The following is an 18,018-nucleotide window of genomic DNA, read 5'->3' as shown; positions in this document are numbered from 1 at the left end:
AATGACCAACCAAAATCAAAAGGCCAACAACAGACAGGTTGAGGGAAATATTCACGGCAGGTGCGATGGGAGGAGTTAATATTATTTTTATACCGAAGAGCTTTCTCTAAGAAGTAAGCATCCCCCCTAAAACTCATGATGGTTAAAGAAGAAGAACTAACAATCTATTTGAAAAAGAGGATGTAAAACTGGTGTGCAAATGTGGATGTTTAGTCCCATTCATATCAGTCAGAGAAATGAAAGTTTAAACAAAGTGCCGTTTTTAGCTCTTAAGTTCATGATTATAGTGCAAATCAGGATGATTTTGTAAACCAGCCTGTGTGTCAAAAGCTATAAAAAATGTTCCTACCTTTTTTATCCTTTAATTCTACTTTTTGGGAATTTATCCCAGAGAAATAATTCAAAATATAGAAAAACTGAAAGCAAAAAGATGTTCAACATGACATTATTTATAACTGTGAAAAGATTGGAGACAATCTCAAAAGCTAGTAAGATAATGACTAATAATTATGGGAAATCCTTAATAAATCATTAAAAAGTTATCATGATTATATAATGATGGAAATGTTTTATATTAAATGGAAAAGTGGGATATAAAACAGTACGTAATATACTATCACCTAAATATTGTTTAAAAAAGTAATGTGTTTGTAGATTATATTCAGTATATAATGTGGGTAGAAAATGAACTGGAAGAAAACCCTCTGAAATGTTAATAATAGCTTCACTGGGTGATAGGAATTTGGGAAACTTTTATTTTATACATTTTTTTCTGTATTTTATGCATTTTCACCTAGACTTCGATAGAATAAAAATCAAAATACTGTTTATTTTAAAAGTAAAGCATAAACTTGTGTATAGCTTAGAATGATTTTTTTTTTTTAAGATTTTATTGGGAAATCGGGGAAGGGGAAAGGGGAACAGAGAAGTTGCTGTCCTTTTGTTCTTCAGTCTAGTTGTGGAGGACATCACTTCAGTGGCCCACGGTGGTATTATCATTGCGCTTTTCCCGGGTGAGGCAGTCGCTCGCCCGCCGTTGGACGGCGGCTCACGGCAGCTCCCGAAAGCTCACGTCCACAGCCGGCCAGCCCCACTGCAGCCTACACAGCCGCTGGCGACTCAAGGCAGCCCAGCTCCAGGTCGAGCTGTTGTTCACCATCTTAGCTGTAGAGGACACAGTGGCACTGGCCCTCATGTGGGTTCCGAACCGGAGCCCTGCTGCTCAGAGTTCACGTCCCAAGCCTCCCAAGCCAACTCCTAATTAACACGCCACTCGGCCAGCCCTGATATATACTTTTTTTAATTGTGTAAGAAGAAATGCTGGCAAGAGTAATAGGATTATGGGTGTTTTTTTCCCTCTTTTCTGTTTTCCAAATTGCTTGTAATGTGGCTGCAGTCTTTTTATAATCAGGAACAAGTATGTAACAGTGACATGATAGGATGAAAATGCTGAGAAAGGGGAAGACATAGCAGGACGTATGGGGTTCGACTTCTCTGGGTCCTCTTGAAAGTTGGGGTGATAACCTGTGTTACTGGGAGGCCTTTGAAGTGGCTCCAAAGATCCCAAGCTGTTGTCAGCATCTTGGATCTTTCTTTTAGTCCCCATCTTCCCTTCTAGCACCCCCTTAGGTCCATAGGGTGGCTTCTATCTCACTGTCCAGAAGCTTTCACAAGGTGCTCAAATATTAGCATCGATTTGAGCTCTTAAATTTGGGGACTTCATATTCTGGTTAGGTTTCTTTGAATGTGGATGCCAGTGACCCAGGGTCTATGGAAGAGCGAGAGCCACTTTGGCGGATGACACTTGAGGGGCCACAAACTCTCAGATCCCGAGAGGTCCCTCGTTGAGGACAACTTGGGCGTTGGCTAGTCCCAGGCCAGAATGACCACCCAATGTATAACATAATAATAAAAGAAAGAAGGAAAGAAAGGATATAGTTATGTCCTTAGTACTGTTGGAATATTTAGGTATGGAGAGCAGCTTGAACCATTAATTAATATATTTAATTTTTAAATATAAGTGAGATATGGTCCTTTAGAAACAATCTGGTATTGAAACAGTGCTGCAGTGTGCTGCTTGAGAAAGAGCCCGGCTATGCATGGCTGAAGGCAAAACCCTGGAAGGATGGAGAGAGGAACTGGAAGAAGCCCACTTACCTGGTACAAACTAACCCTTGAGGAGAAAAGGATTATCTCGGGTTTTCATGCAGGACAGTTTAGGGAAAAGAGAGCCAGCTAGGAGAACGCTGAGAACTTGGTCTTCATTAGGCGATGCAGATAGCTGAAAGTGCTGCCTGAAGCAGGGTCCTGGTAAAAGCGACCTGCGGTGGCCTGTGAGGACAAGCCCCTGAAAATCACAAGAACCAAGACTGGGTCTGGTCTGTGCCCCTGCAGATCTCACTGATCTAATTCTGGGCAAGTTAGAAACCTGTGCTCTGATTTTGCCAATGGAAGAAACAGCCAGCAAACCCAGTTCAGCTCAGCAAAGGCCTGTTGATTGTCTGCTAACCTTATGACCAGGTGCCATGGAGATTCCAAAGTAACATAAGATATGGACCTCCCTTCAAAGTGTTAACATTGTAGCTAGAGAAAGGGGTAGATAAATGTATATATGAATGTAAGGCAACTCCCTCTTTGTGAGGGATTATTTTGGATGTAAAATCTCATATTTGGGGATATATATAAAAGGCTAATGCAAAAGACGCCTAATTATATTTAGGCTTTCTTTCTCTTTAGCTCTAAATTGTGGACCATTCTTTTAAATACTTGTAGTCCCTTTTTTTTTAAAATTATAATACATTTCCGAAAATGTCTTCTAAAGCAGAGTGTCACCCCCTGGAGCACAGGAGCATTTATATGACACGTCCACTGTGCCTGGGACAGCCCTCAGTGAGTACTTGGTGGATATCGTTAAATAGATATGCAGTAGTCAAACTGCAGATGACGTGGTCCAAGGGGATTTCTGTCTCCCAGCTAACTAATTATAAAATTCTTAATTACCTTTCACCTTTTAGACAGTCTTCTGAGATGTATTTTCAGTGTTCCGTGTGGCCCTTATTTTTATGATCTTATTTCACATCTGAACATAAAATCCATGAGCATGTGGTTAAGGCCGAGGAATCACTGCTTTTAGCACTCCCCATAGTTTAGTTACATCTCTGTGTCTCTGTGATCACTGCCCTTTCAATCACCAGCATTTCCCACGCATTGCAGAATGCAGTAAAACACTGAGATCTTACCAATGAGCATGGCCATAGTGACAAAGAGAGGGGAAGCCAAAATTTAGCTGTCCGATTTTCTACAGCTCAACATCTTTATCTGAAAAGCAGTTTAGGGGAGCCACGAAAAAGTGTAGGTTCAGAAGTCAAATGTTATTAATCTAAGGATGGCCTAGAGTAGCTTTTGCTGTTTCCTGGTAGCTGCTCACCCAGATTTCAGGCAGACTTAGTAATGAGAGAACATTATTAATCTTATTGGTGAGCTGGCCTTTATAAGCCCAAACCTGTAAATAAATTTGCAGCAAACTGTTACTTACCCTTGTAGATTTGTGACTTAATCTCCTCAAGAAGCTTTCTCTGAGCAAGGCCAAGACGTCTCAGGATATACTAAATATGTGTTTGTGAACCTGACAACCAAGGAGTTCTTCCTCTCCCAGGGTCTGCCTGGAGGTCTGGGTGCTGTTTGAACGCTTGGTGCTGGACTCCAGGTCTTCTTCTGCTCTTTTCTCCTGAGGCAGAGCCCACGCTGGTGCACTAACCTGCAGCGTCTCTGCTTCTCTTCTTACCTACTCTTTCCCCTTCTCTTTCCCTTTTGCTGTGGTGTGTCCAGAAAAGGAAGTCGAGTTCCAGCGTGCACCTAATGGTGAGCCTTGCCTGCCCACCCATCTGCCCACTCCATGCTGCCTGTGCCCGCCTGCCAGCCACGCAAACCCATTCTGCCATGTGCGTGTGCTTCACTCATCCTCACTGCATGTCTGTGCTGTGTGGGCAGGTGTGGCCTATCCTGCCAGGCGGGGGCCATTGTCCGAGGTCCCCTAGTGGCCTAAAAAGCGGGCATTGGAATGTGTGGTATGGCACCCCCTGCTGCAGGGCTCCAACTGCCTCTATCAGCCTAGGGCAGGAAGTGAAACTGGCAGGGACTTGGAGCAGATGGCAATCACAAAGAGAGACACTCACTGTCACTCAGGAGGAGAGCCCTGCTCACCGGGCACAAACAGCCACTTCCTACAGACTGGCAGCCACTGGACATCTGTGTGGTGGGCAGAGGAGCTGGTTGTAGGCTCATGGCTCTGAGTCGCACTCTCCTGTCCTTCTCCCCTGTGCCCAATGTGTCATCCTTCCCACCCAGCCCTCAGGGAACAGCTGAAAGACAACAGAGAATGCGTCTTCTTTCTCATGGGACACAGGGCACCAAGAGGAACACAACAGCCTGAATCATTCTGAAACCATCCATTAAAATCAGAGGCGGGGCCACCTAGGTGACATCCTAGCCCTTGACAGATATGGCAGGGTTTACCACACCCTGGAGTCCTTGCACGCACCAGAGTCTTTGTCTCAGCTGGACTTTGCAGGCAAGACAAACATATGCAATTAGCCCCAAACAGGAGGTCAGTGTCAGTGGCTGAGCTAGGAGGGCTCTACTCTTTCCTGGTGGGGATAGAAGGGAGCAGAGCTCACATGACTTTAGACTCACATCCTAACTGCTCTTGGGACCCCTCTTCTCCAGCCTGCAGAGTTCAAGGGAGTCTTGTAGCACTTGGTTCCTAGCTTGAAGTTCTATGCCTAGTTCTGGGTTCTGGGGCGTCTCAGCCATTGACAGTAAGCTAGGGGTGGATGGGTTCAGTCAGGTCTGGTCCAAAGGGCCTTAAAAGAGGCCTCCAGGCTAGAAGAGAACAGCCTGGATAGCATCTTGTGTGTGACCTCATTTGTGCCCTGGGCAGAGATGGTAACCACGCATTTGTCTCTGTGCCTGTTAAAGAACTCACAGGCATCAGGCTGCTTCTCAGTGGCTCCCAGCTCCACTGGGACACCCAGTGAGACTGTGTGCATTGATTAGGGGATCATAAGAGGCAGAGAGCATCAATATGACTCCCCGCCCTAGAGATAGGCCTCCTTTCTTCCTTGCCATCCTCCCCCAACCCTCTCTTGCTGTGCCATTCAGTGGAGCATTTTGAAAGACAAGGAGACATCCTGGTGGTCTCTGCTGTTAGGAATGTTGGCCTGTTTGGCAGCCTACTCTTTCCTGGGGGCCTAGGTTCTGGGACTGTAGCCACAGCCCCAGATTCACCTGCCCCGCCTTGGAGCTCTGCCATTGCTCCCAGCTGACCAAGTCCAAGAGTTACGGGGCAGGAAGGCCAACAGCAAGACCCTCTCTCTGCTCGCTGGGGTCAGTAGATGCATTGTGTATCCCATTCCATCCCTTTCCTCTCTGGACACCATCTCCTATGCCAGGTTTTCTTTCTCTCCTTTTCCTTTTCTTTTCAGATTAGGCTTCAAGCTGGTGTTTTAAGGGGGAAAGAAATGGGAGGTGGCAAGTTGAAAGGGCAGCAGGAGACTGCCCCAAGATAGGGGACCCAGAGTTTCTGAATTTTGTTCTGCTTTCTTAAAAACTACCCTCCTTTTCCTTTGTAAAGTGAGAAGATCCTGCATTTCTTTGGGTGAAGGTGGTTGCTCAGTGATATGGCATCTGGCACAAGCAGAGGTTTCTGGAGAGATGCTTTAAAACAAGTCTTTGGGCACCTTGAGGATGCCTGCCTCTCCAAATACTCACCTCCTGCGATCATCTCTCAGCCATTGCTCCCATGTGCATAGTGTTATGGAGGCCACCTCAGGCCCAGCTCCTCCGGGCCAGGCCGGGGGGCAAGGGAGGTCTGGGAGTCTAACCTGGGCTGCTTTGGTGACTCTAGAGGAACTAAACCATCTGTTTTCTTGTCTCAGCCACAGAGCAACAACAAAAACAGTCTCGTAAGCCCAGCCCAAGAGCCCGCGCCCTTGCAGACGGCCATGGTACCTCCTGACTCCAGCTTCTCTGCCCCTGCCCCTGGCTGCCTCCCGCTCCTTCCTGCTTCCTCTTCTTGCCCTCCTTCCCAGGTCTCCTTGGCCTTTCTCCTTTCTCGATCCCTATAGAGCAGGCTGCTGTGTGTACTGCCCCGTAGGCCCCTTCCCCACTCATTGTCCCGCTTGACCATGCTCCTCCCTGCACGGCAGAACTGCTGTTCCTCCTCTTTTCGCTATGGGGGGGAGGAGTGCTCAGGGCTCTCAGCTAAACCTCCCAGCCCCACGCTGGGCCCCCTGGGGGTCTGCTGTGGGGGCTGGGAAGATAAGTTGCTTATAAAAGGAGAGGGTAGGAGCTTTCTTGGAACCTGTCCATCAGTTCTTGGAGGCCTCCTTGTGAAATCTGCCTCAGCCTTTCCTTTGCAAAGCCATGAACAAGAAGGGTTGGGGTCCATTCCCCCACAACTCACTCCCCTCCAGATGGTGCTGATCTCTGGGTTTCTGGAGAGCCTCATGCGGCCCGTGCTGAGTTCTCTCTGGGCTCGTCTAAGGGTCGCTGTGTACTCTCAGAACTCCCTCTTCTAGTGATGGCTAACTAGAGAGTGGGCAGAGGGGATGGCTAGGAAAAAGGGAAGGGTAATTTTGTCTGCTACTCCTTCTGCTTCTTATGGACGCTCATGCTGCCTGACATGGTGATGTAGGGACGGGAGCTCTGGGGAAGGCAGAAGGTAGGTGAAGCAGGTAGCGCTCTGGGCTCAATGTGCTGAGGGGCATCCTTGGTCTTTCTGGGAGGCCTCAGTCCTCTTCCTGTGTCCCTGCTTCCTGTGTGCCCCTCGATGAACACTGTTGGCGGGGCCCAGCCTGCGCCCTCAGCCCCATAGCTCTGCCAGTGTGCTTGTCCTGTGGGGAAAGAAAACTCAGAACTAGCAGGAATCTGGGACGGAGGCCCTCGTCCTCTTAGCTTCCCTGGTACCTGCTTCCATTAAGTGCCAGGCCTCTCTTACCAGCCAATGCTGTCCCCTAAATCGGGGGCTTCCCAGCTCCCTGGGACCCAGCTGAGTCAGGATATTTTGTCTTCTGAGAATGGCTGGTGGGCCGGCCTCAGTGATCATCATAGGGTCTCTGAGGGCACTGGGGTAGGGGTGGGGTCCCTCAGGGAAGAGCTGTCTGTCCCCAGGTCAGGAGGGTAATTTTCATCTTCTCTCACAGGAGCCACAAACCACTGTGGTGCACAACGCTACAGATGGGATCAAGGTGAGTGGATCCCAAGCCTATCTCCTGCTTTCCGTGTCAGCAGGAAACGTGGGCTGGGTCACAGGGTCCAAGGGTCCTGCGGATGGTGGCCTACAGGCTGCACCTCAAGGCCAAGGTGTTTGCCGAGTCTAGGCTGGGGGTAGTGTGTGCCTGTTTATTGCTCCATTGCCAGGAAGGGCACTATACCTTAGCGATTCTGAGCTCAGGCTCTGTAGTCAGACAGGCCTGGGTTTGAGTCCTGGCCCTGGGCCACTGGATAAGACACTCTACTACTCTGCACCTCAGGTTTTTATCTGTAAATGGGGGATAATGATGGTAGAATTTTTCTCCATGACTTGTGATGTTTAAATGAAAGTCAACGTTAGCTAGAAAAACAGGCAAGAGTATATTCAGACCCCTGCATTCTGCAGGGCCTCACCCTTTATGCTCTCAATAACCTTGTCTCCTTTTTACCACTAGTAGCAAATATTTGTTGAGCTCCAAACCATCCATGGCTCTGGTTTACAGAAGTGACGAGACAAAATCCCTCTCCACAGGCATGGGGGAGGCAGATAAAAACCCAAAAACCAAGTAAATAAGATCAATTCCAGTAGTGAATAAGTGGTATGGAGAAAATGGCACAACGTAAAGAGTGTGAACAGAGCCTTTGATTATGTGGTCAGGGAAAGGCCTCCCTCAGGAGGTGATATTTGAACTAAATAATGGGAACAAGACAGCCAGGCCAATGGGGGCAGAGAGTCCTAGACAGAGAAAGCTGCAAGTGCAGGGGCTTGACATGTACAGGGAATGAAGAAATAGAATAGACGAAATCAAGCAGAGCTAAGAGCACCGTGAGCAAGGGTGTTGGGGGTTGGGTCCAGGGTGGCAGAAAGGTGATGAAGTTGGAGAAGCGGGCAGGGCCTGCTATGTAGGACTTTACAGGCATTTGCATTTTATTCCAGCAGCAACAAGAAGTTATTGGAGGCTCTCAGCAGGGGAGTAATATAGCCTGATTTAGTCTTGGACACACCACCCTGGCCATGTTGTAGCAAGAACTTAGGGAGGAGGCAAATGTGAAAGCAGGGAGGCCAGGAAGTGATTCTCCAAGTAGTAGTTCAGGTGCCAGCTAGTGGTAGCTTGGACTCAGATTGTAACTGTACATTTGAAGAGAAGAGGTAAGAGGATTTACTTTGGAGGTAGAACTGACAGATTTGATTTTAAATTGCATAATTGAGATATGAGAGAAAGCAAGAAAGAGAAGGCTTAACCTAGAATCAAACCTAGGCTATGACTCTAGGTTTTAGCCCAAATCATGGCATTGATGGTGCCATTTACTGAGTTGGGGGAGACTAGGGAGGGAGTCTCGAAAGTTCTGTAAGTCAGATGGCAAAGGTGGAAATAGAACTTTCTATGATTCCTCCTTGCACCTACTGTAGAAGCACATAATCTGCTTTTGTTCTGCTTGGTTCCTCTGGTTTCCAAGGACCTGAGTGTATAAAAAAACATGTTCTTTTTGGACTACAGGGCTCCACAGAGAGCTGCAACACCACCACAGAAGATGAGGACCTCAAAGGTAGGTGCTGGTCCTTGGTGGGGAAGAGACCCCAGCAGTGTTTCCAGGTACCTTGGCTCCAATGGAGCACCTGCCGTGTCTGCCCCCCAGAACTGAGATTATACCCCAGGAGAGGACTTGGCATAAAGCTACTTTCCAAGAGCCAAGATATGAGGCCCCTGTCTATTGCTGGGCAGGGCAAGAGGCATCTCTTCTTTGACACCAAGTCTGGAATAGCTAAACTAGAGCTTTTTCTGAGCCGATTCCGAGCCAGAACTCAGGGAACTGTTCCTGTTGCTGATAATGATGTGACATCCCAGAACAGGGACACCTTGAGTCCCTGCAGAAGTAGCCCACAAATGTCTTGAGTCGTAAGTAGGGTGACCAGTTGTCTCAATTTCCCCAGGACTGAAGTGATTCCCAGGAGGTGGAACTTTGGGTTTTAAAACAGAAACAGTCCTAGGCTCATTGGGATGAGTTGGTTACTCTCATCACAAAGCCTTGGCATGAATGACAGCGTCAGAACCACATTTGGTTATGTCCTGGTGATCCTGTGAGGACCACCAGCCTAAGCTTGGGCCTGGCCAGAGTGCTGGGGCATATGGGAAGACGTTGCAGGCCAGACCACTGGGCATCTCTGTCCTACTCTTGGGTTTGGCCTCCTGGAATAGTTCCTTTTGCCTTCAGTAAGTGATCTTAGGCCAGGCTCTCAGAAAAGATGGAGGAATGTTGCAAGACAGAGCATGCCCAGGGGCAATAATGGGACACCAAACCTTTGGGAACCCCCAAAATAGGAAGTATAAATGTATATGGTGGTAAAGAACCCCCAAAATAGGGAGCATAAATGTATAAGGCAGTAAAGAACAGTAGCTCAGGGCTTCTGGGATTAAGGTCAGATCAGTTCAGTTCTGGCGATGCTGGCAGAGTACGTGGCTTCTTCACTGTTGGGCCCTTGACCTTATAGCCTAGCCCCCTAGAACATCTTTCCTGGAGGCAGGGGTCCTTGTACAGGCTGTTTGAAGGCTCCTCTGGAAGCCACAGCCCAGATCTGCACCTCCCTGGGGCTCGTAGCTGGGAGGCCTCTCTGGCACAGGTGGCGTGGGATGTGGTCCAGTGTCCACAGCAGCCCGAGGCGTCGCCTTGCCCCGGCTCTGCAGTGCCACGGGCTTGGGTCCTGTCCGGCTTGCTCGCTCACCTGCCTTGTTCTGTTTGTTTTGGCTGCTCTGCCTTGCCCTGCCCTGCCCTGGCTGGCTAGCTGCCCCGCTCCGCACTGGGAATGGCAGCTCGGTGCCTGAAGGACGGAGCTCCCGGGACAGAACAGCCCCCTCTGCAGGCATGCAGCCCCAGCCTTCTCTCTGCTCCTCAGCCAGTAAGTGTGAGGGAGGCACAATCTGGCTTCCGTCTCCCTGGCTTATCCGAAGCCCCTCAGGGATCCCCCCAGAGCTGTCAGCCCAGCCCAGCTGTCCGTTTTAGTAAGCTTTGGGAGCTCGGCCTCTGCTGGGTGGGGGAGCTGATTGGAGATGCTGTTCTCTAGGCAGGGGACCTTGAGACCAGGGCCCAAAGACATGAAAAGAGTGGGTGGAAGAACATGGCATGGTGGGAAGAGTAGAAAATCTCTGGGATGTGCAATGGGCCTTGCCTCAGCACCGAGACAGGAAGAAAGGCCAAGTCAGAAGTGAGGTCAGAGGTGGTGGGAGCCGGGGTGATAGTGAAATCGCGATAGCCCAGAAACCACGTTGGGATGTGGTGTTTCCTGAGGCTCAGCATGTCATGTTAATAGCACAGGGCTTGGGGTGAGACAGATGGTGAGACACACCCGAATTTGAGTCCAGCTACACTACCTTCAGAAATGTGTGAAGTAGATTAAACCACCCCGATGCTTCATTTTCCTAATCTGTAAAGTGGGAATAAAAGGGCCCCTATCTTATAGCATTGTCGTGAAAAATAAATGAGATGGTAGAATGTCTTGATATGATGCTGCCTTGCTGGGTTAATGGTAGCTCGTGTTTATGTTTTCAGTTGTGCCTAAAAATTTGTATTTTTAGATGATGCCTTTGTCTGCTTCTTTTTCTTCTACCATCTATCCTTTAGTGTTTCTAAACACAATCCTCTTCACCCATAGGGCCCCAGTCAGGTCCTGCAGATGGGTTTGGTGGGGTTGGAGGGTGTGTGTGTGTGTGTGTGTGTGTGTGTGTGTACTCACACATACCTGCTGGCCTCTAGAAAGTGGATAGAGCTTGTTGGTTCCCCTAACCTGCTGCTTATTCACCTGGGGCTACCCCCTGAAGGGTGCTGTGGGGCCCCCTCCTGGCTGTACTTCTGGCTGCACTGCCTTCTCCCAACTGTGCCGCTGGGCTGTGCTGTTCTAATGCTCGCATTTGTCTTGCAGCCTCTCGCTCCTGTGAGGAAAGGCTCGTGGTCTGGGCCAGCCCAGGGTCCTGGTCAGGGTTAGCCCGAGCTCAGTCTGAGCCCTCCCTCCCTTACCATGGCAGCACCCTCTGCTAATAGTGGCTCTCCCTGTAAGTGAGGTGCCCATGAGTGCAGGATGTCACCAGCAGTTCCTTGGCTTGGGATGGGGTGGGGGACTCTGCCTGTCAGTGTGAGCCCTGTCTTGGTTTTCCTGAGGGTCATATCCTAGCATGAGAGCTGGTATGAGATTTAGAGCTTTTCCAAGGTTTGTCTAGGGTAAACGGAGCCTTCTGTCTGGTGTGAGGCTCCCTTTAAAAAGAGTGTTTATAGTTCCAAGATCCTTTATCCCAGAAAAGCCCTTTGGAGGAGATGAGCAGGGTGAAGAGAATTAAGCATCCATCCTAGGGCTCTGTTCATCCTTTCGGAGCCCTCATCCCTGGTTAGGTTCTGCTCTCAGGCTGCCTGCTGCCTAGGGCTAGGTTCCGGACCACTGAGTGCGGGCTGGGTTGGGAGAGAGGGTGTGGTAATTGAGACCTGACTGAGCCCCTTCAGGTGAGAGACATAAGTGGGTGGTGGAAACAGGCTTATCGGGAGATGCTTCTTAGAGAAGTTAAACCTCTTGAGAATGGGATACAGACTCTGGGCAGAGTATTTATGATGTTCCAGGCTCCTCAGCTGTTAAAGACAAGAGTGTTTTCCTTATCCTGGTTGTTGATGGAGATGGAGACAAAGGCCAGAGAACCATAACTAACGGTGGGCTTCAGGAGGAGGGGGTTGTTAGCTCTACAGACAACAGAGTGGGAATGGAGAGAAAGGTGGGCCCACTCTTCCTGCAAAGGGCCTTAAAGACAGAGAAGAGGGATGCCTTTGTCAAATAGGTCACAGGGGATTCTTGAAGTACTGGGGAGGGCGCTCTGTCACTTGGGAGCTCCCCAGTCCCATGCAGGTAAATTGCTGGATTTTTTGTTTTCCCCCACAGTGCGAAAACAGGAAATCATTAAGATCACAGAACAACTGATTGAGGCCATCAACAATGGGGACTTTGAGGCCTACACGTGAGTAGAGACCCATTTCCTTTGAGATCCAAGTCTCTCAAGGCCTTTCCCTCCTCCCAAAAAGCAGCTAGGACCCTGGGAACAGAGAAGGCTGGGCCTTGGGCACAGTGTCTAAGTTAAACACCAGGCCACTAGGCTGGGAGCCCGTCCAGGAAGATACCCTATGATTGAGCCCGCCTGAGGTGTCCTGGTGGTAGGCTGAAAGCAGCTCAGCAGGCAAGTCACTAAGATCTTAACCATCTTGTCAGGCCTACCCCACAGCTAACCTGCTGCAGGACAGACACCACTAATGAGGAAGAAAAGTACAAATAACTCCCACAGAACACTGACAGGCTACTTTTTTATTTTTTTCCCCTGCAGGAAGATTTGCGATCCAGGCCTCACTTCCTTTGAGCCTGAGGCCCTTGGTAACCTCGTGGAGGGAATGGATTTCCATAAGTTTTACTTTGAGAATCGTGAGTGGGTTCGTGCTGCTGATATACTCCTGCCTGCCCCTTCACCCCCTTTGCCTCTGGCCCCCCTCACACTCCTCTTCCCAGCTGCCCGCTTTTCCCTTATTTGACCTGCCTGCTACACCCTGGCCTTTGCGCTTGCCTCCTTGTGCCTGAGAATGGTCTTAAACGGCACCTTTGAAGGCCTAGCTCCAGAGTGCCGCGTGCCCCTTCATTCTGCAGCCGCCTCATGACCACCCTAGTTGCCATAATCAGGGTCGCTGTATTTCTTTAAGCCTCACTTCTTTCCAAGATGATTGGGATCCATTTGAGATGAGGTTGAGATGATCTCAGCAAGTAATAATGCAGCTCTGTGTCTCAGATTTCACATTAGAGGAACTTAATGCCAGGATAAGACTGTACAAGCAAGTAACAGGGAACTGTTGGTGATTTGTGAAATTGGAAGTGGCTAGAGTCTTCCTGAATATCAAGAGAGACAGGAGTCCAGGCTGGGGGTTATACACTGGACAGCTTGTGGAAGTCGTAGGAGATAAGAAGCTGAATCGTCACCTTCTCTCATTTTTTCTCTCTACTAAGACCCTCCCCTTTTTTCTCTTCCTTCACACTGTATCCTGGGTCTTCCCCATCCTGCCCTGAATTTTATTTTGTCACTATTTTCTAACTACTATCCTCTCTGTGTCTCAGCTATAAATGTAAACCCTAGATTATCTAAGTAATTCTATTAGCCAGAAGCATTTCCAGAGTTTATAGAAGCTCTAGAGAAGGTTTCATGTAGCCCCTAACATTTGAATTGAGCTAAGATGTGAATCTCAATAAAAGTAACACAATTCAGTGTTTGCTGATAACGGCAATCCAACTTCTTTTGGCTTTCCCCCAGAGGATGCTGGGAACCCTAGGAATATCCTGAGCTTGGCTTTGATGATTCTATTTTAACTTTGGACTTTTTTTTTTTTAAATCATGAATCGATTTTAAGTATTTCAAGTTCTTGATTTTGCTCTGCATCCCTAATTAGGGACAAGCCAACCCTTATGAAATCTAAACACCAGCCTGACAGAGTAGAAAGATCACAGGCTTTAGTTAGAGTCAGATGGGCCTGAGCTCAAATGTTGTATGATTTGGGCAAGTACTTAACCTCCTTGAGCCTATCTCCTTATCTTGTAACAAAGAAATTAATATTGATCAAAGAATACAGCTAATGCATGTAAAACCCCCAGCACAATGTCTGATTAAAAAATAGTAGCTGCTATTATCATTGTTCCCTACCTTTCTCTTCCTTTTGGATAACTGAGATTAATGCGATAGGGTTTCCTGGCCTCTTAAAGACTCCCAGAATGGCTGCTGGAGAGAGGGGCTGACACTAGAAGTGCAGGTTGGGAGGCAAGTGCCTGGCCCTGGCCTGACGCCCTCCTACCTCCCCCACCCTGCCCTGCCCCCTGCAGTCCTCTTCAAGAACAACAAGCCCATTCACACTACCATCCTGAACCCTCACGTCCACGTGATTGGAGAGGACGCAGCTTGCATCGCCTACATCCGCCTCACCCAGTACATCGACGGGCAGGGCCGGCCTCGCACCAGCCAATCAGAGGAGACCCGGGTTTGGCACCGCCGGGATGGCAAGTGGCTCAATGTCCACTATCACTGCTCAGGGGCCCCTGCTGCACCGCTGCAGTGAGCTCAGCCACAGGTGCACCTGGTGGGGGGGTGGGGAGGGGCTGGGACAGGTTGGGTCACAGGAGACAGGGGCAGTTGAGAGGTGAGATTGGGGGAGTAGATAGGGGCCCTCCCAGAGGAATGGCTAGGGCTGGACAATGTGGTTGTCATAAGTTATGCTCTGAAACCAGACAGACTTGGGTCTAGCTCCAGGACTCCAGATTGGGTGAGCTTGGACAGGTTACTTCCTTTCCCTAAGCCTCAGTTTCCTCAGCTGTCAAAAAGAGGGACAGAGTGGTGACTACCTCATTAAGTTGTCAGAATTAAATAAGATACTTATAAGTAAAGCATTATAGTTAAGTGTTCAGCAAATGTGAGGTAATGTTATATTTAAATACTAGCTTCTCCCCCATCCTCCACCTTCTCAGGCAGACTTGGTCACGTGTGTAGTGTGTTTAAGTCCCTGTAACTCACCTGTGTGCTTATTGTCCTCTGTTCTGTTACCACGTCTATCCTGTTTGACAGGGGCATTAGGAGATCCCAGCTGGAGGTCGAACCTTTGCAGCCAGTGGCTCTGGAGGGCCTGAGTGACAGCGGCAGTCCTGTTCGTTTGAGGTTTAAAACAATTAAATTACAAAGCGGCAGCAGCCAATGCACGCCCCTGCATGCAGCCCTCCCGCCCGCCCTTCGTGTCTGTCTCTGCTGTACTGAGGTGTTTTTTACATTTAAGGAAAAAAAAAAAAAAGAAAAGATTGTTTTAAAAATATGGAATCCATACCATGATGCGTTTTAAAACCACCGACAGCCCTTGGGCTGGCAAGAAGGCAGGAGTTTGTGTGATGCCCATCCTGGCATGAGCAGCGGGCTCACCTACCAGCCCTGAAGAGGTGAGCTTGGCCTCTGGCCTCCATAGACTCAGGGGACCAGGCAAGAACTCGGACAGAGCTTTTGGGGCCGTAATGTGATTGCGTCCCCTGAGGTGGCCTGCCTGCCCGCCCCAGGTCTAGGAATGGACTTCTTCAGAATTTGCATAGGCGCCTAGAATGAGGCTGATGAGAACATCGTGGCCATCAGACCTACTTGGGAGAGAAAGCAGAGCTCCCAGCCTGCTGTGAAGGCAGCTGAGAAGCAGCGGCCGCAGGACTGAGGGCCCGGATGTTGCTGTACTGTTCCATTTAGTGTAGAAGGGAAGAGAATTGGTGCTGCAGAAGTGTATCCCCTATGAAGCCGATGAGAAAACCTCGTGTTAGTCTGACATGTACTCACTCATCCATTTCTATAGGATGCACAATGCACGTGGGCCCTGATATTGAGGCCAATCCCTGCAGTGGGGAAGGGGGAGGGGTTGCCGCTTTGCTTCGTGTTTGTTTTCTTATAACTTAGCAAGAAGAGAGCCAGACCCCGGTCAAGGCTCCCCTTGCTGCCTTTGGCAGTTCTGTTTCTGTGCTGATCTGGACCATCTTTGTCTTGCCTTTTCATGGTGGTGGTCCCCATGCTGACCCTCATCTGGGCCTGGGCCCTCTGCCAAGTGCCCCTGTGGGATGGGAGGAGTGAGGCAGCGGGATTGAGCTGATGGTTGTCTATGCATTCAGGCTGCCCTCAGGGCTGCCTCCCTTCTTACTATTCCCTTGCTGCACGTCCATCTCTTTTCCTGTCTTTGGGATTGACCTGACTGCTTTGGCAAGAAGTGTCCTCTTTAAAGCGGCCTCTTTACTGACCAACTGAAGTATAGACTTACTGCTGGACAATCTGCATGGGCATCATCCCCCCACCACCTGCATGTACCCAAAAGAGGTGTCCAGAGCCAAGGCTCCTACATTCATTGTCCCTCTCTGTGCTCAAGGAGTTCTATTCCAGGAGGGAAAGATCTATACTCTAAGCAGATAACAGAGAAGATAATGGAGGAGCAATTGATCATGGCCTTGGTTTCCCCAAAACAACTGTGCAAACTTATCTGCACAAATATCTGCACTATTGGGGGAAAGGTGGGTAGACCCCAGCTCCCTGGACTACCTTTAAGGAGACAAAGCTACAGGTTTACCTTGGAGCCAGCTGAGAAGAGAGCAGACTCACAGGTGCTGGTGCTTGGGTTTAGCCAGGCTCCTTCGAGCACCTCATGCATGCCCCAGCCCCTGGGCCCTAGCCCTTTCCTGCCCTGCAGCCTGCAGTACCAGCACGCAGACACCTTCACCACAGGGTTTGGTTTTGCTGGCTTGAAGACAAATGGTCTTAGAGTTCATTAAGACCCATAGCTTCATATGGCTGCTCCAGCCCCACTTCTTAGCATTCTTACTCCTCTTCTGGGGCTAATGTCGGCATCTATAGACAATAGACTATTAAAAAAAAAAGTCACCTTTTAAACAGGAAATGGAAGGCATTTGATGCAGAATTTTTGCATGATGACATAGAAATAATTTAAAAATAGTGTTTGTTCTGAATGTTGGTAGACCCTTCATAGCTTTGTTACAATGAAACCTTGAACTGAAGATATTTAATAAAATAACCTTTAAACCGTACATTGTGTTACTGCTATTGGAGGCTTACGCCAGAGGCTTAGAATTGAGCAGCCTGGGTTGCAAGGCTTCAGATGGAGAGATCCCCCACTCCTTTTGGGCCCATTTTGGAATAAAACTTACGCATAAGTTCATCACCCTCCAACCAGCCCACCGGGCTGCTGAGGCGAGTTTGGGTTAGGGGAGGAAGGATTTGGGGCCCTGGGTGGTATGCTAGAGGTGTCGCCCCGCCTCAAGCCCCGCCCGCGCCAAGGGCCCCCCCCCATCAGTGGGCCGGCCCAGCTCTCCCCCTTCGAGGGGCTGAGTGGACGAGGCCGTCCCTCGGCCCGCCCCTTGTCGGGGAGGTGCGGCGCCCGACGCTCGCCAGACTGTGCCACCGGGCAGGGGGGAGGGGTACTCTGCGGCTGGGGCACGGAGCCCGCGATCTCTGAGGCCGAATCTCGGCTGAGCTGCAGGCAACTGTCCGACTGCCCGGCACCTCGGCTGCTCTGCTGCGCGGTTGCCCGGCCCAGAGGCGGCGGGGACCTTAGCGGACGCCGTAAGCGACAGCGCGCCGCCTCCCCCCAGCGGGAGCGGTGGTTGGGCCCGGCTGCGGCAGAGTGTTCGCTGGGAGATGGCGGAGCCGCCGCTACGCGGCCCGAGGCCCCGAGAGCAGGGAAGCCGGGCAGCCCCGGGACGCGGCGGAGCCCGGGGACAGCGGGGAGGCCGCCCAGTCCGCCGGGTGAGCTGCCCCTGAGTCTATCCCCCCACACACGGTGGCCTGTAGTTCCTCTGCTCACAGACTTCCCCTCTGTTGCCACCGCAACCACCCGCAGGGTGGTCCTGGGCGGCCCCTCAGCGCGGCCCTGCGCGCCCCTTGCCCTGTGTCCCTTCCACTCCCCTCCCTCGCAGTGGCCACACTCCCCTCCCCCCGCCCCCTCATTACAGGGCCCTTCCCCCCTCGGGGCTATCCTCCGATGTCACCCCAGACTCTCCTCATCGTGCCCCTTGCCCCTTCCCCTTTAACGCCCCACATCCGGCGCTGCCTTCATATCTACCTGTGACCCCATATTCCCCCTCAGCAGCGTTCCTCCTTCCGTGACCCGCTGTGCCAGCCCCCCGTGCTCGTGTCGCCCCTCGGTATCCCCTCTTCCTACAACATCTGCTTGTTTCCCAGCGCG

The 18,018-nt window shown here is 50.2% G+C and overlaps 2 protein-coding genes across 19 annotated transcripts in view; both read left to right on the top strand.

The window, feature by feature from the left end:
• The window catches only part of CAMK2G (calcium/calmodulin dependent protein kinase II gamma), a 52,972-nt gene extending 36,111 nt beyond the window's left edge, over positions 1–16,861 (top strand). For 3 of the 17 annotated variants that reach the window (XM_019625915.1, XM_019625900.1, XM_019625889.1), the window contains 9 exons: positions 3,829–3,861; positions 5,937–6,005; positions 7,203–7,247; positions 8,751–8,799; positions 10,034–10,147; positions 12,167–12,242; positions 12,603–12,697; positions 14,135–14,379; positions 14,871–16,861. In XM_019625915.1, coding sequence (XP_019481460.1) covers positions 3,829–3,861; positions 5,937–6,005; positions 7,203–7,247; positions 8,751–8,799; positions 10,034–10,147; positions 12,167–12,242; positions 12,603–12,697; positions 14,135–14,367 — 714 coding nt within the window. In that variant the 3' untranslated portion in view covers positions 14,368–14,379; positions 14,871–16,861. The remainder of the gene's footprint in view (positions 1–3,828; positions 3,862–5,936; positions 6,006–7,202; positions 7,248–8,750; positions 8,800–10,033; positions 10,148–12,166; positions 12,243–12,602; positions 12,698–14,134; positions 14,380–14,870) is intronic. The other 14 variants (XM_019625922.1, XM_019625895.1, XM_019625943.1 and 11 more) reach the window with 7 other exon arrangements.
• A 365-nt stretch (positions 16,862–17,226) lies between these two features.
• The window catches only part of NDST2 (N-deacetylase and N-sulfotransferase 2), an 8,491-nt gene continuing 7,699 nt past the window's right edge, over positions 17,227–18,018 (top strand). For both annotated transcript variants that reach the window (XM_019625873.1, XM_019625854.1), the window contains exon 1: positions 17,227–17,579. The gene's annotated coding sequence lies outside the window, so the exon portion shown is untranslated. The remainder of the gene's footprint in view (positions 17,580–18,018) is intronic.

This window comes from Hipposideros armiger, unplaced genomic scaffold (genome assembly GCF_001890085.2).
Source record: "Hipposideros armiger isolate ML-2016 unplaced genomic scaffold, ASM189008v1 scaffold_15, whole genome shotgun sequence".
NCBI lineage: Eukaryota > Metazoa > Chordata > Mammalia > Chiroptera > Hipposideridae > Hipposideros > Hipposideros armiger.
The sequence above is the reverse complement of the archived record's forward strand: the minus strand, read 5'-3'. Positions and strand labels throughout refer to the sequence as shown.